General features: G+C 37.1%; 1 protein-coding gene across 4 annotated transcripts in view; it reads right to left on the reverse strand.

Moving 5' to 3' along the window:
- Positions 1-10,874: 10,874 nt before the first annotated feature.
- The window catches only part of LOC148871257 (uncharacterized), a 61,864-nt gene continuing 54,825 nt past the window's right edge, over positions 10,875-17,913 (reverse strand). For 3 of the 4 annotated variants that reach the window (XM_088970327.1, XM_088970328.1, XM_088970330.1), the window contains one exon: positions 11,317-12,412. In XM_088970327.1, the coding sequence (XP_088826453.1) occupies positions 11,549-12,412 (864 nt within the window). In that variant the 3' untranslated portion in view covers positions 11,317-11,548. Of the gene's footprint in view, positions 11,264-11,316; positions 12,413-17,913 lie in introns of those variants that run through there. The other variant, XM_088970329.1, reaches the window with a different exon arrangement.

Here is a 17,913-nt window from a genome sequence, read left to right on the forward strand (position 1 = left end):
TTTTGCCTGTGTTTGACAACATTACATTTATGCATTGACAAATGATAGATCAATGCATATTTACATTGATAATAAGATATAAAAGTGCATCAATAAAAAATAAGTAAATTTGCATTCAAGTGGGCTTTTGATAAAAAAAAAAAGCATAATCTTTATTGGAATTCATGTTTGCATCCATTACAGCTAAAAGCCTGTTTGGTAAGAAGGTAAATTTGTCAGTGCAAAACTAACCCAATTTTGCAATTTATATGAACCGTTTTACACTCTACATATTTGCATCATTTCCAAACGCAATCTCAATAAAAAATAGGGTAAATTACAAAGACCCCCCGGTCTGTGACAAAGACCCCTCGTACTTTGTTTTGCAACAAAGACCCCCTGTACTATGACCATGAGACATCGCTTGTTACAATATTTTTTAATCCCCATACTACCCTTATTAATTGTACAACATCGCTTGCTTCAGCTACAACGCTATCTTCCTCTCCAAAGCAGCTCGACAATCATCGCATTTAATATGTTCGTCATCCTGTAGATGAAGATGATCTCGAGAGTGACCTCGAGCTCCTTTCCTAGGTAGATTCATAATTATCTCTAGAAGCTCTCTCTGCTTCGCCTTAGAAGCAATGGATGTAGAGGATGGTTTCCTGTTGGAACGTTAAAGATGCATCGTCTGCAGAGATACTGCTCTGCGAGTCTGACGATGGTGGCACTATTGCCGAAATTGCAGGTAGTGTTGGACAAGCCATTCTTGAGGGCGTAGGAGGCCATAGACTGGATATCCTAGGGATTGTAACAGGGACCGCCTTGCTGTAGAGCCCTGCAACCGGTGCCTCCCGCTTTGCAAGCACAATCTAGCGCCATCTGCAAAGTTGAATCTTCGGCGTCGTTCTTCACTACGCGCCAGTACTTGGTTGCGCCAGAGCCACTACTGTCGGCCTTCGATTCGAAATTGGGGTTCGAAGGCGATGCGGACAAGAGGCACTGAAATGGGGTGGTAATGAGGATGAGGGAGATGAGAAGAGAAGTAGGAAATTGAAAGGCCGCAGCCATTGGAAGGGATCTTATGGCCAGCCAAAGAGTGTGGACTGTGAAGGAATAAAGGCATTTGACAAGGTTTTCTTCGATTTTTATATAAAGAGAGAGAGAGAGAGAGAGAGTGAGTAAATAGCCGGCCATTCGAAGAGTGACAGATCAGTTGAAGAAGCTCATGCCACGATTGAATCGATACTCAACTCTTCCTTCAACCAATGGCTAAGACTGAAGCCTTCTCAAACGGAGCTAGCCGCCAGCAACGATGGTTGGAGTGGAGGAAACAATACTGGCTCTTAGAAGTTTTCACACACTAAGAAAAAGGAACCCCAAAGACAGTGATCTCAGGTCTATCGTTGATGGAGATGCGTTTTTCTTTCTCTTGGTGGAATTGAAAATGATAATATTGAGATTTTCTTTTTATCTAATGGGGAAGGGGAAGGTGGCAGTTGGAGTCGCGGTGATTTGTGTTGTGACTATATGCGTAGCGGCAACGCTTATCGTGCGTCATCGGATGCGATGCTCAAGTCGTTGGGCCCGAGCGGTGGCCATAGTGAAGGAATTTGAAGAGAAGTGTGCAATGCCGATTGGGAAGCTCAGACAAGTGGCTGATGCCATGACCATTGAGATGCATGCTGGCCTTGCTTCTAAGGGAGGGAGCAAGCTCAAGATGCTTATCAGCTATGTCGACAATTTCCCTACAGGGTACAAAATCCCTCTTTTTTTGTTTTGTATTATTGATTTTGCTTCGTGGACTTAATTCTGGTTGTGTTGTGGTTTTGCATTTTCCAGTTATTGTTGTCGATCTTTTCTTTTCTACAAATTTTAATTAGTTTTGGAGACGTATTGATTAAAAGCGGTGAGTGCTTCTAAAGCAAACGATCTTCAATCGATCTTCCATTGTTTTAGTATGCTCAATATTTTCTGTTTGTAAGTCTATATAATGCCCAGTTTGGTTTTACTTTTTTTTTGGGGTAAATTACAAAACCCCCCCCTAGAATGTTCAAGGGTAGGCTTAATCACACTAAGCAAAGCGTCCATGTTGAGAGGGATGAGTAATTTCATCTTCGTCATGTACTCTTATGCTCTCGCCACTCTCCTCCTCCACCTTTTCCTACTTCCCCCATTTTCTTTTGCTTGGTAATTATGCGGCAGGGCAGAGAATTTAAAACCTACATTGTTTCAAAGTTAGGACCAAAATCAGATCTCTTACAACAAGAAAATCAGAAGAGAAGAGAAGAATGAGAGTTGGGTCTAACAGGTGACTTTCTAGGTCTGACGAGAGACTTTCTGGGTCTAGCAAGTGATTGTGCAGGGCAGAAAATTTAAATTGGTTTTCTCCATCCTTTCATTTCGGAGAGTTGGAAGAGAGAAAGAATGAGAGAAGACAGTGAGTCAGTGAGGGAGAGGAAAAGAAGAGAAAAGGGAAAATAATAGGTTAAATAGGTTTTAAGAGAAAAATGGCAAAAAAAAAAGAAAATAAAATAAGTTAAATGGGGTAATTTGGTAATTTAACACATTCCGTCATTTAACTTAACGGTCAAGAGGGGTATTTGTCTCATGGCCATAGGACAGGGGGTCTTTGTCGCAAAACAAAGTACAGAGGGGACTTTGTCACAGACCCCAATATATAGTACAGAGGGTCTTTATAATTTACCCTAAAAAATAATAAAAATGGCTACTTCTATCAACATGGGGGGTTGTTTCATTTTGGATAACCAACTTACAGATAGATTTAATCTATGAATCCACATGGCCCTCACTAAGAAATCAAGGCTATTGTGGAAAATGTGAAGGCACTTGCAGCAGCAATTGCACCGGCAATAGAAGTGCAGCCACTCGTACTCACATTGTTTGTTTTGTTGTTGTGGTGGAGATTTCTAAAGCCAACTACAGGAAGAAATCCCACGAACCCACCACGACCACCACCACTGCCACGGCCGCCGCCACCGGTGCTGCTCCCATGACTATTTCCACCACCATGAAGACGGCCTCCTAGCTTCTCTAGTAGCACTTCATTAATTTGAACAAACTACAGTCAGTACGTAGTGTTCAGATAACATTAATTAAAGACTCCAGAACAAGAAGGATATATACCTGAACCAGTCTTCTTGAGTGATGATTCAGATGTACAAGAAAGCAAGCATGACAAAAGCAGTAGAAGAACTGTTGCTGTCTTAATTCTCATTTCCCTTTCCAGAGGCTGCATATACATAAATGCTTGGTATAGATCAAATTCAATATTTTTTTTTATTGAAAAAAAAAAGAAAAAAAGATTTCTTCACATCAATATTTTTATTTGGTTCTGTATATATACTAATATTACAGTGTTGCGTTATATTTGGGAAGAGTGCAAATTCAAATATGTACAGTGCAAAACACTTCCCCAAACTGAGCCTCAAGTCCAAGGTTTCCCACAATATTTCATCAAAATATAATTAGAATTTATCTCTAAACCGGCATCATCATAATTAATATTAATATGCAAATCTGAACCAGGAATGTTCTAGTCTGAGTTAACCCGGAGAGTCGAACCATCCGAGTTGACTCATAAGAAGTACCAAGGTTTTCAGTACGTCGGAACATTTATGCGAATCCGGATTGATTCTTGATCACCACACTGCGCTTCAGAAGTACGTATCTGAATCGTTTTCGAATCGGCTTCTTCACCCGCATATGCAAAACGGGTTCTGTGCGACCCGAACATTTTAACAAAGAATGAAAGTTATTTATTGCCGGTTGGAAAATCATTAGAAGAAAACAAAAATGCAGATTATAAAATCGGATTATTATTGAGAATAATACGTGCAAAGTGATGTAGAAAAGGGGCTCTGCAGACAGAAGGCAGTCTAGTCTGCTGCACTCTGTCTCAATCAACAGAACAAAAAAAAAACCACGATCAAAGAGACTGAGACGTTCTATGATCTGGGTACAAAAAAAAAGATCAAAAGGAAATGCAAAGTAAAGGCTTTCTTACTCTATGAATCCAGGGACGTTCTATGCTCTGCAATGTACGAAGCGAGTTATTTTTTTCAATGAATCCAACTGAGTTGTTATATGGTGTGGGAAGATTGCACCTTCACCGGTTTTGTTAGAGCTATTTTCTCTCAAAAATAAATAAAAAAAATTAACAAAAATATCACAAAAAAATGAGGAAACTCACAACCTATTAAAAAGGCTTAAGAGCAGTTGCTATTTGGATTCGATTAGATTTAGATTAGATGGAATAGTCTCCTATCCCATTAGAAAGACTGATAGAACTAAACTTTACGTCTAAAGTCCAAACAGTTATGTTTCCCTAAAACTCTTTCACTCTTCTTCACTCTTCGGAGTTTTTTTTTTTTTTTTTTACTTAACAACTCACTCCCGAGACAAGTTTGAGGCGGGTTAACTTTGGCTGGTTGAGACAGTTTTCTGGGTTGGGCACGTTCTGGACAGTTCACCTATTCACGCCCATCTTTTGATTTTTAGTCAAAATAAATTAAGATATAATTACTAATTTACTCATTTTGGTGATAACGTGGCATTTACAGAAATCCTCTCAACAGCATAGGCTGCTGGCCCCCAACGGCTAATGTTTTTCCAGTTGAGGCCCTTTTTATGGTTTATTCAAAAGCTTTATTTTAGGGTGCAAGTCGGGCGGGCTGGGCTGGGTTTATAATCAACAGTCCCAAGTCCCAACCTAAGGCCCGAGCCTGAGGTCAAGCCCAATTGTCTCAACCCAGCTGACTAATTTGATAAATTCAGATTAGGCTCGGGTTGGTCAATAATCTTACTCTAAATTTTGACATATATAATACATGTTTGCATGTATATTTGATTATTGTTTTTAAAGGCTCAAATCTTGAGATGTATACTTTGAGGTGAGGTGCACAAATTTTGTCTCAAGTCTTAAGCCTTACAACTTTGGTTCGAGGCTTAAGCCTTTGTCAAAATAAGGTATAAGCATCAAGCCTCAAGGTGTGAAGTGTAACGAGGCATAAAAAAGTGCAATTCTCAAAGATCAACATTATTTAGTGATTTTATGCAAAAATGTGTTTTTTTATAGTTCAAAATATATAGAAAAATCACTTCAATAATTGTGGGTCAAAGAAAGAGAAAAAATTTAAAACCAATAGGGTAAATCAACTTCTATTAATTTCTCTTTTGTCTAACTGTTGCATGGCCATAAATCTAATGTCCATATGAACATTTTCATAAAATTACATTTTGAAACATAAAATGTAAAATGCTTATAATTGTTAGATGATTAATGTCTAATGCTTAAAAGTTAAAACTTATTGCATACAAATTTCTTTTTTTTTTTTTTTTGATATTTGTACCTTCCATCATTATAACTTGGTACATTGCATGTTATTTTTATCATTTATAAACTTTAATTAATTTTTCCTTAAATTTAGAGGCTTATGCCAACCTTTTTGGGCCATTATGCCTCAACTACACCTTTATTCTTTTAAAACCTTATATTTCACTAATATACCCCTATTTTCAATTCAGTTTCTCTATGATTGCTAGGAGTAGAAAATGTGATTTAAACTACTACTTGTAATCTCATTCAATTCTCTCTCATCAAGTCTTATATTTAAAAATATTAACTCCCATTATCTTTCATTGAATCATAATCTTAACTAAAACATGCATGTTTTTCCAGTTAGTCTCTCTCTCTAATTTTAAGGATAAAAAATGTAATTTGAAATACTACTTTTCACCTCATTCAATTTCCCTTTAGCAAATTTATCACATGCTTATATATAAGGCCATGTTCAGGTAAGAACTAGGCCCAGGCCCAACTGAAAATATAAAACAACCAAAATCTTAGGCCTAGGACAGGACCAAAAATTCAAGCCCAACCCATACAAAATTACAAGATGGGTCAATCTGACCTTGGGTTTTGAACCCGCCGAAGTTGCACCCCCACTTTGTGAATAGTGACCAGTGGATGCTGAACTTGAATATTAAGCCCAGTTGCCCTGCCCTTCTCGCCCTTCTCGCCCAGTGGCCTGTCCACCAGGACTAGGCGTAATCCGGGATTAGGTCCAACTCCATCAGCCACACTTGTTCAGGCCTAAAAGAGTTGCTGTATTCGTATTCGTATGCATTTGTACTGTTAATATTTGTATTCGTATGCATTTGTATTCGTATTCGTATTTATATTCGTATATAAATACAAATATATAGAGTACAAAATCAATTGTATGCCTTTGTACTGTTAATATTTGTATTTGTATTCTTTCCAAATTGAGCCTTACAGGCAAACAGATCACATATCTGTTTTACGTATTAGGAAATCTAATTCGAATTCAAATCTATTTTAATTGGAATATTTATAAATCTCTATAAAATTAACATAAATTTACAAAGTTATATATGAAATAACAAATATATACCACAAATTGAAAAAAAAAACCGCCACTTAATTCTAAAGAATTTTAATACCAAAAATTTGTCTTTTATGTATGTATATGTGTACAATCGGGCGGATTATGGTTAGATGGATGATTGAATCCAACTTAAGGTTAAGGGTATGTTTGATTTGAAGGAAAAGGTAAGGAAAGGTATCAAAACTTATACAAGGTTTGTAAAGGTTTCCTTATCTTTCCTTTCCTTTTACTACTTTTTCCTTTAAACCAAACATTGCCTAAATGAATTGGATTTGTAATTAGATCAGATTAAATCTGAACTAACTGCAGGCCTATAAACGACAATGATCCAGATCTGATTGGCTCAAATTCAAATATCAAGTATAATTTAAATGATATGCCATATTTGAATCCAAGAAATTGACCCAATTCAATCCAAGATCACAAGAAATTGTATCCACCCAACCCAGCCTCATGAATAGTACCCTATATTTAATATAGGCTATTCTAATGTTTTGTATTAATCATATTAAAGAAAAATAAGTGTGATATCATTGATGACAGAAATAAAATACAAAATTTAAAATTAGCTCAAAATTGATTTTTGTTTGGTGGTGGTTCAACGGTTCAATTTTTCAGGGCAAATGTATTAACCTTTAATGTGTTAATCATTGATGTCAAGATTAAATAATAAAAATAAAAAGTGATAAACACAAAAAATAAAAAAATTTTGTAAAAAATACTTGAATACATCACTAATATTACATATTCACCATATTAAACAAAAATAAGTGTGATAAATAAGAATTACTTTTAAGCACATGAAACATAACATATATATTGTTTGACTATAAGTTTTTCTGGTCTCATGTCTTTCGAGTATCATCGTCAAATCCTTATATTTTAAGGTATTAACTCCCATTGTTACTCATTGAATCCTATATTTAAGATTTTTTTTCTCACCAATAAATTCAACTATTTAGAGTTGTACCCAATACATTTAGCATAGAGGTGTAAATCGAGTCGTGCCGCCCGCGGCCCGAAACGAACTTGGACCGGCTTGACACAGCCCGACACAACGATCCGCAGGCTGTGCTAGGTCCGGCACATTCATGCAGGCCATGTTGGGCTTGGGGTTTTAGGTCCATGGGCCAGCACGGCACGACACATATATTATTTGTATATATTTTATATATATTTATATAATATTATATAAATTATAATTATATAATAATATATAATATATAATATATTAATAAAATAAATATATTTTTTTATTTTATTATACTAATCTATTTAATTATAGTATATATAAGTAGTTTTATACACAAAATTCATATAAAATTAAAATTTTAAGTCTTTTATCAATTTTTTAAATAAATAGCTTTGGCCTGACGCATGGCCCGACCTAGCCCAAGGATCGGCCCACGAGCCAGCCCAGCCTACAACACGACACAGAATGGCACGGGCCCACACAGGCTTGGGCTGTGGGCCATGCCGGGCCGACCCCCAAATTTTTCACCTGGGAGGGTGGCACGGCCTGTGACAGCCCGCGGTTCAGCACGACACGGTCGATAGTTTGCGCAGGCCGCCCACAGCCTGGCACGACCCACTTTACACCTCTAATTTAACAATATAAAACCAATGTTTCTTAAACCAAACCAAAAGTGGAACCATTATTCCTTCCAAGTGGCGGGTATGCAATTCAACCATTTAGGTCAAATGGATAAATCAATGGCATCACATTAAATATAAAATCATAAAATAGAGAAATGCAATATTAAAAATTAAAAAAAAAATTGAGTATATATATATATATCTTATATATATATATATATATATATATATATATATATATATATATATTAATCTTATTAAAGTTAATAGTGTGAGAAACAAGAAATAGTCTTTCATTGAATAATGGAAATTAAATACAAAATTTAAAACCAACACAAAAAATGAAATCATTTCTGGTTTGGTGGCAGGAAACAGTTCAACCTTTTAGGTTAAATGTGTTAAGCCTCAAGGTCATAATTAAATAATAAATTTTAAAATGACAAAACACAAAATATACAAAACATTGTAGACATCTCTAATATATTATATTAAGCACACTAAAGAAAAGTAAGTATATTAAACAATAATCATTTTTATTAATAATGGAAATGGAATGCAAAACTTAAAACCAACTCAAAAATGAAGTTTTCCTATTTGGTGATAGGGTCCGGGCCCAAAGTTTAACCTTTTGGGTTGAATGTGTCAACCCTTGATATCATAAATAAATAATAAAAATAAAAAGATAAAACATAAAAACAAAAATTTGTATGAGTGTAATGAATAAGAATTGTTTTTATACACAGAAATATAAGAATTGTAGAAAATTTTGAACACGTCATCTAAAATTGTCTCGTGCTAAGAACATGCATGTTTGCTAGTATTTAGGGTCTTTTCGGTTCAACGTGAAGATCAAAATCGGGCAGAGATTCTAGGCTAGTATTTAGGGCAGATTCTAGGCTTTGTTTGGCTAGGCAGAGATTTGGAAGAAGAAGGGAAGAAAGAAGAAAGGAGAGGGGAGGAAAAAGAGGATCTACTAATACCGACTGCTAATGATATTAGAATATAGGGGGCGGAAGAAGATAGAAGAGGTCAGAATGGTGGCCATTGGTGGCTAACTTAGATGGAAGAAGGCATGTGAAACAATGAGGACTTGAAGTCTAATAGGGCTTCTTCCCCTAAATGAGACAAAAAGATGGCCTCAATGGGTGTGTTATGAACAGGCAGGATATGTGTATTACTAGATTTCAATCTTAGGATACAAAAGAAAGAACTCCCCTTAATACTTAAGAGTCTTACTAAACAACATTTGTTTAATTTAGGAATACATCATCACTGTGTTCCTTGACGAGCCATAGCATACCTCTAATAGCTTGACAAGATTTCTTTTCTTCTTTAGATTTGAATTGCATTAGAAGTCATAGTCGTTCCCTTCCTTTGTCCATTTCATTTCTTCACTCAAAATAGAAAGAGAATCTTCTCTACATCAGTCCTGCTGGGTTGGTCTCTACATCTATATATAGACTCTTAACGTCAACACTTCTCCACAATCCACACACAACCAAACCCATCCACCCACCTTTCCTTCTAGCTTAAAAATCCATGTCTCAGGCTCACCTTCCTTTTGCTTTCCTCGAGTCTGGTCGCCTTTGTAATATGTGAATTCACTCAACTGTCTGCAGTAACTGGCGACGAGAACTTGATTCATTCCACCTGCAAGAAGACCGACAACTACAGTCTCTGCGTGTCACTGCTCGAATCTGATCCTCACGACAACTTGAAATCAAGTCTGGAAGGTATTCTCGAGATCTTCATCGACCAAGGGATTGTCATGGCCAACAAATTTTCCAACAATGGGACCAAGCAGTGTCTGAGTACCTGCTGTTGTCAGTACAGTGCTAGCATCTATTACTTCCAAGGATCCATTGAAGAGTTGAAGTCCAAGACCTATTGGCGGTTGAGGGAGTATATGTATATGGCCAAACAAGCCTCTGTAGTTTGCCAAGGGGCCAGCCCACTGATGTGACAACAATATGTAACAACCAGGAATCAAGACTTTGCGAAGCTTTGCCGAATTGCATTGGCAGTTGTAGAGCTTGTGGATCCAAAACCTAAACCACCAAAAGTCTAATGGAACGTGGGGTCATTGCTGCAGCTACTACAAGCTACTTCATTCTGCTACTATCCCTTCATTATGCTACTAGCACTTGATGCAAACAAGTGAGCAACACTATATTTTTTTTTTTTTTTTTTTTGTATTTTATGCTTAACCAAAGCCAATGCCCAGCTCTAGTTCATGTTTGGATCAGCTGGTAAGGTGTGCACGGGTTGGGCCAAGACCTGTGCTAGTAGCTGGTTTCAGACTTTGATCAGTTAACCATGGCTGGACGTCTCGACCCCTCCTCTTCAAGCCCATCATAGTTTTCATTAATTATTTATAAGTGGGAAGTGAAATTATTGCTTTTGTTTGTTTCAGACTTCTAGAGAAAGGTATTTAATTAATAGGATCCAATCAGATATATTGTGGATGAAATGATTATGATTTCATGCAGAAAACTTGACTATTGGTCAATATTAATAACACATTTACTTATTAGATGTCTATTTATTTATTCAAAATGCTTGGATAAATGGATGCCCAAAATCTCTGGAATTATTGAAATTATGTTGGTTCCACTCATCTCATAATTAACCATAAATTGTAAGTCCTTAGAACTTGAACCATGTCATGTCGTGTTTTATAACAAATTAAAGTACTTGGATTTGAATCATTTTTTACTTCAGACAATGATTTCTTAGGGTATTGTTTGAGTCTTTTACTCGCGTTGCACCAAGCTCCTCACTGGTGCAGTCTTTGATCAAAGAAAATGTCGGTTAACAACGATGGGGTGATGGTCCAACAGGTTCGACCATCCGGTCCAGCCTATATAACATAACTTCTAGCAGAATGACCTTATTGATCTGGCACTTCCAGTCCTCTTTGAGGCATAACACGGCATCCCATTTCCATGCACTAGGTTGGTGGAAAATAAACCAACATTTCCAAACAACCAGGTCTGTGAAAATGGCAAAAACAGCATTCCAAGATTCCCTTGGAAGAAATTACAAGGACAGATACAGTTTGGCTGCATTAAAACAAAGTATCATCTGAAAAATGGATTAACTATCCCTTCAAAACCAGCAAAGATAGTTCAGAGCTGTTTTCCCACGCCAATGACCAATCTAATTGTCCCGCCTATCCATCGTGCTACACTGCTACTTCCTTTCATCCAAGAATAGTTCCACGTATGCGTAGAAGGATGGTTAAATAGCGTTCTCTGCAAGAGATCCATTATAATAAAGATGGCGGAACTAAAGTACAAGACATTGATTTGGCTAAGGTAAATAACCAGCATTCTAATTTTGGCAGTAAAAGTATTTTCGGACAACCCCTGTTAGCCCAATATCTCATCTCATGCTCAGAGACTTCAAATCCAGGTCTCTGTCTGCTTTTGACTTAACAATTGCTTTTCCAATCCAGGGAGAGAAAATTAAGTTACAGAAGACCTACTAATATACAAACAACAAGACAAATTGTGTTCAGGGATGATGCCAATGGGAAATTATTGCCGAGGTAATGGTGGTGTTGTTGGTTGATGGCTTTGCCCATAAAACCCAATACCTGGTGGTTGAAAATATCCTCCACTGGCTGCCTGCAGCTGCTGCTGCTGCTGTTGCTGTTGTTGCTGCTGCTGTGTCTGAGTGCCAGGCCTTGCTAGTCCCATTACCACGTGTGTGGGTAGTGGAGGTGGAGGAGGTAGGCTACTAGCATTATACCCATATGGCATCACTCCAACCATCACACCAGTGGATTGTACATACTGATGTGCTGGTGGGGGTGGGGGTGGTAGAGGCGGTGGAGGTGGTGGAAATGGTGGCATTATCTGATTAGCCTGGGAAATGGGTTGCACACTTGTAGTTGTGGTCTGAGTAGGTGTGACAGGGGCATTGGTCAATGGTTGCTGTTGAACATGTCCAAAGTACGTTGTATTACCCATATCGGAAACTGTCATTGGTTTTTCAAGTTTGGGCCGTTTTTCTGGGGAGAAGATGGGTAAATTTGCTGCGAAACCACCAGATTTTGAACCACCATTCATGGAGGCAGCTTCTTCTGCAGCCAGGGATGACAGCACAGACGAAAGCATCTGTGCAGAGGATGTAGAGGCAGCAAGTTTGGCAGCAACAGCTGCAGCAGCTTTCTTATGATCTTCTTCTGTAGGTCTGGATGGTGCAAAGGAAGTCAAAGGTTGGGGAAGAGAAGGCGGAGGGGTGGCATTTGGTGGTTGAACTGGTAGTGAGTTAGGTTCTACCACATTTTCTGTCTCAGCTTTTGAGACTGCAGTTGTAGTAGGGCTTGGTCCAGGAACCAGGCCTGCAGTGATCCTCAGCCTCATATTGTTTGCCTGCTCTACCTGTGTATGAGCAACCTGAAACAAAAACAGCCTGCTCAGCCCAAACCATTAACTGAAATTTCAAATTAGACACTAACTGGAAAGAGAGAGAGAGAGAGAGGTAAAAAACAAACACCACTATAACATTTTCCAGTTCAATTCAATGTTCAAAATTATGACTCGCTGCTTTAAAATATGAGATCAGAAACACAGAAGCATTAGGATGGTGATATTCAGGTTATTTGATCAACGGTGATATCACTGGTTGACATTCATAGCCACACAATAAGTCCCTATATGTCACATATTTACAAGAAGAAATGATAGAATATTCCCCAAAAGCACCCATTAACAGTCCCTGTAGACCCATTAACGGCATGGATCATAATTGACTGAGACCATGCCAAAAAATTAGTCCCATCTAACTTTACTAAGGTTACTACCCCCAACAAAGTCTCCACAGACCCTCTAGACCCAAACCCAAAGTAATTAGGTTGTTTCATCTCACCTCTAGTTTGCTCCATTAGCCAAATGGAAACAAGCAAAAATAGAAATAAAGTGTTACTAGTCTAGTCAAGATTCACTGCCCTAAGGCCAAAACTTCTTTTTTAATCATCCAAAACAGGGATTTCATCGAACCCAACAACCTGGGAGAAAGGGAGTTAATCAAAATCCTCTCCAACTTGGATCAATCTTAAATATAATCGAAAAGGTTCTATTCTATCCCCAAGTGCCACTTCCAAACACCCTTTATACCCCTTAATCCAAAATCCCTCCAATTAGTTGGGACTTTCATGAAACTCTCCAAGAACCTGCCTCAGGCCTCAAACAAGCACCACAGTCTTCTCCAAAAAATTCCTCTAAATGGGCTGAATAATTTGTTAATCAGTCAACCAATCAGCTCTCCATACAACCTGTGTATGAAACTAAAGAAGAGAAAAAAGTGGAAGATGAGAACCTTGCTCTGATACCAAGTTGTAAATCTGACCTGTATAAATCCAAAAATAAAGTAGAAAAGAAAGGAAGATGGAAGTAGATGAAGAGAGAAGAAGAAGCAGAGAAAGGAAGACAAGTGAAGAAAGAAGAGAGTCGATCGAACCTCTCTATGGTTCCCCACAATGATCTTTTATAATTCTAATCGTTATGTGAATACAATTACATGAATGCCCTTAGTAGGGCGGCCAACACAAAAACAATAAGAATAAAAAGAAAGAAGGCCCAACACAAATACAATTACATGAAGGCACACTAATATCAAATATAAAACATAAGCATAACTAAATAAAAGAAAGGAAACTAAGGACCATTTGACCCATCTAAAAAATCTGAGGTTTATAGTGACTGGAGTGGTAGGAGACAGACTGGAGAGGATTCCACGAGTGGTAGATGTTCTGCACAATGGATGTTCAGAGTTTGCGCACTGCCAACAGCAGAATTGTACATGTGGAGGGAACGTCTCAAGGAGGAAGTTGATGATGTGGCTAGCTCATTGCCACATGCAATTCAATCTGTTGATAATTTCAAATTCCCTTACAATTTTCTTTCTAAGGAAGCAGAAGAGGCAGGAAATCCAAAGGTTTCTTGCCGGAGTGCTGCCATGTGGAAGACAAAAGATCAACTTTGGAAACAAGATCTTTTATTAAAAGAGATAGAATACTGAACTTTTCAAGAAAATTAGATGCAAGTGGGAACGATGCAAATGTTAGAAGGGTGGATGTGTCTTTGAGTATGTGTTTGTAGGCAAGAAGTCACATGGCAACTTAAGTAACAACATCACAAAGTGCCAACCGGCTGGTTGTAGCAGAGACTTGGGATCAAATCCCATCTGCACGTGGATTGGGGGAGTTATGGGTTTGGAGGATGGGCTACAACCCCCCCCTTCCCCCGGCAGTTGTGTAGCCCCTTGGAGCAAAATAATAATAACCTTAAGTAACAATGTCAAGAAGGGGCTAGTTGGGCATTAGTAGACAACAGCCATGATCTATCATCTTCTGTATCATTTAGGCATGAGAGGTCTGCTCCATTTCATAAAACAGGAGTCAGGTAAAAGTTGGACCAAGCATAGAAGGTTACGAGGGGAAGAAAGGAGCAATGAAAGGCAAACCACAGGGAAAACTCAAGGAAGTGAAAAAGAGAAACTTGATAAATAGGAATAGATGATCATAATTGTCAAGGCAATGACTAGGCAATAGGGCACTCATGAAGGGTCACCTTGCTTAATTGACATCACCTAGCCTTGCCTCAACACCTTGAAAACAGGATAACTTTGGCTGTTGGGGGTAAACAGCCTATGCTGTTGAGAGTGTTTTTGGGCTGGACACATTCACCAATTCACACCCATGTCCATCTTTCTGGTCAAAAGAAAATAGGGGGCAATTACTAATTTATCCCACTCTCATGGTAACGTGGAATTCCCAAGAATGTTTTCAACAGCATAGGCTGTTGGCCCCCACAGCCAAATTTTTTCCCTTGAAAACTATGCCTCTAGGGTCTACTCACTTTCACAATCAAGAAATACAAAGATAGATTAACACATGGAGCAACGAGTTCACATGGTCATAATACTTTCTTTTGATATTTCCGATAAAACACAACATGCAATCAACCAAATGAAAAATCAAATCACCTAATAAGTGCTTGCCTAGGTGATTTGGTTTCGATGTGCTCACATGTTCACAACACTTGCAATCCTTTAGTAAAACATAAACATGCTATTAATCAAATGAAAAACCAAATTATCCAGGGACACTATAACAACCCACTAACATTTGAAGAAATAGAGATTGCTTCTAGGGTCTACTACCTTACTATGGCAATTTAGAAATACCAAGGTAGCCTAACATGTTCAGCAATTAGTTTAAAGAACCATGACACTTTCACGCAACCCTCCAATAAAGCACAACCATGCTATCAATCAAATGAAAAACCAAATCACATATAAGTGCATGTTTCGATGAGCTCACATGGTTACACAACACTTTCTTGCAACCCTAAAATAAAACACGAAAATGCTAACAATCAAAGGAAAAATCAAATCACCCAGTGAGTACATGGCTTTTTTCTACCCAAAATGACACAAAAACAACCCACTAACATATGAAAATATAGCCTATATGTGTTGTAATGTATTCGCATGATCACAATACTTTCTTGTGACCAACCAATAAAACACAAACATTCTATCAATCAAATGAAATACCAAATCACCCAATGAGTGCATGCACATTGTTGCTACCCCAAGTGGTACATAAACTAACCGCTATCATATGGAAAAATAGACTTTCTAGGACCCACTACCTTACTAGGAATATCAAGAAATACAAAGGTAGCGTAATATGTGGAGCAACGAGTTCACATAGTCATAACACTTTCTTATGGCCTCCAAAAAAAGGAAAGCATGCTATAAATAAAAGGATAAACCAAATCACCAGTAAATGCATGCTTCAGTGATTTTCTCTTGATGAATTCACATAGTCATAACAATTTTTTGCAACCATCCAATAAAACATATACATGATAATATCAATCAAATGAAAATCCAAATAACCTAGTGAAGGTAGGTTTACTACTGTTACACCAAATGATACAAGAACAACCCATTATCATATGAAAAAGAAGAGACTACCTCAAGGATATACCTCGGTTTGCAAATTCAATATCAATAGACATTTCACCATATAGAATTGGAGAAATGTCAAAGAAATTTCACTAAATTCTCCAGGATATTTGGAAAATCTAAAAAAAAAAGGAAAGTTTTCTAGAAACATGGAAATAGTTGATAAACTTCCAAGAGATCATTAGAAAAAATACAATTGCAAATTTAAGGCTCAAAAGACCATAGCAAAGAATTGTATTAATGAAATAAGAGAAAACTAAGAGACTATAATAGATGTCTTTCTCTTTGTCTCCCTTTTGGTCTTTAGCCATCTTCTCTTCCTCAATTACTTGCCATTTTGACTTTTGTCTTTATTGTCACTATATGTTTTGATTTGATCGAGAATACACTTATGTTCTTATATTCATCAAAATAGTAAGCCAATTATCCAATCACCAATTCCCCGTTGGTTCTTTTAGGAAAATTAAAAAAAAAATTATGATTTAATGAAATATTAAAAAGTTTTAAATAATATTGTAAAATTTCAAACTTTAAATATATAGTCTATTAATGAAAATTGAAATACCACTGACGCATCAACAAAATATCATGGATATTGAGGGGAAAAATGATTCCTAGAAGGTTTCTTATTGCCATAGAAAAATGGGAAAATTTCACCAAATATCGTTGATATTGCAAACCATGGGTTAACTACCTAAGTATGACCAGTCATGGGTAAGCGGTTCGACCGTCCGGATCAAAAAGGCCAAATAGTTACATGTCAACACAATACATATGGATATACATGTATATGTATGTGAGTGTGTATATGTATGTATAGACATGTATTATATCAAGTAAATAAATGGTTAATTATATTCTACATGTAATATATGTAATATGTATATACATAGTCTATATTAGGTCTAATTTCTATTTTTATTACAGTTTTTTGTTTTATAAATAAAAAGATAAAAATTGAAAATTGAGGGCAAAAAAGGGTTTTTTTTTTTGCAAAAATAGTGGCCATAGCTCCTTTGGCCCCTTGGGAGCATGTACATCTCAAAAAGTTACCTAAAATCAAAAAAGAAAGATCACCTAAATCCAATAACTGAGAGCAAAGCTATGGCCTCCAGAAGTTTCAACACATTTTGCTTTGCAACCCTTAACCTGGTGACCAGGGTCGAACAAATCAACAATCCAATCGCCTACATGTGACTCTAACCAAGTCAATAGTTTTTGACTGATTTGCGGGTTTTAGGAAAACTGGACTGAAAAAAGGAGCCAAGTGACAATTTGAACAATTGCAACATCTGGGTCAATTTAAATTGGCAAATGCTATGGCTGATTCTTTGGATAAACAAGGGGTCTCAATTGTTGAATTGTTTTGGGCTACCTTACGATTCTACCCTATTAAAAGTATGGTTATGCTCCCATCTCTGAGGAGAGGTACCATCTCATGCCTCCTCTTATGGTGAATGTACACTTCCTTCTCTTATTAATAAAATCATTATTCATTTATCAGAAAAAATGTTTGGGTCAATGTAGAGTGATAATTAGATAACAACAAGGTAGCATAACATGTAGAGTGATAATTAGATAACACCAATGTGACTCACTAATCAAACACAAGCATGCTACCTATCAAATGAAAAATCAAACCACCCACTGAGCGCATGTTGATGTTATTACCTCTAATGATACAAGAAAAAACCTGATATCATATGAAAGAAGAGACTGCCTCTAGTCATAGTTGTCAAGGCAATGCCTAGGCGACAAGGCACTCATGGATGTACCACTTAACTGCTAAGATATTTTTTAAAGGATGCTCTTAGATACTTTCATATTCTTAACTTTTTTGAGATTATATATTAAAATAAACACTAATAAACTAAATTGTTCGAGTTGACTCTTGCTGGCACAACAAATAACACTTGTTGAG

This window comes from Nelumbo lutea, chromosome 2 (assembly GCF_056320005.1).
Source record: "Nelumbo lutea isolate HS-2025 chromosome 2, American lotus-T2T, whole genome shotgun sequence".
Classification (NCBI taxonomy): Eukaryota; Viridiplantae; Streptophyta; class Magnoliopsida; order Proteales; family Nelumbonaceae; genus Nelumbo; species Nelumbo lutea.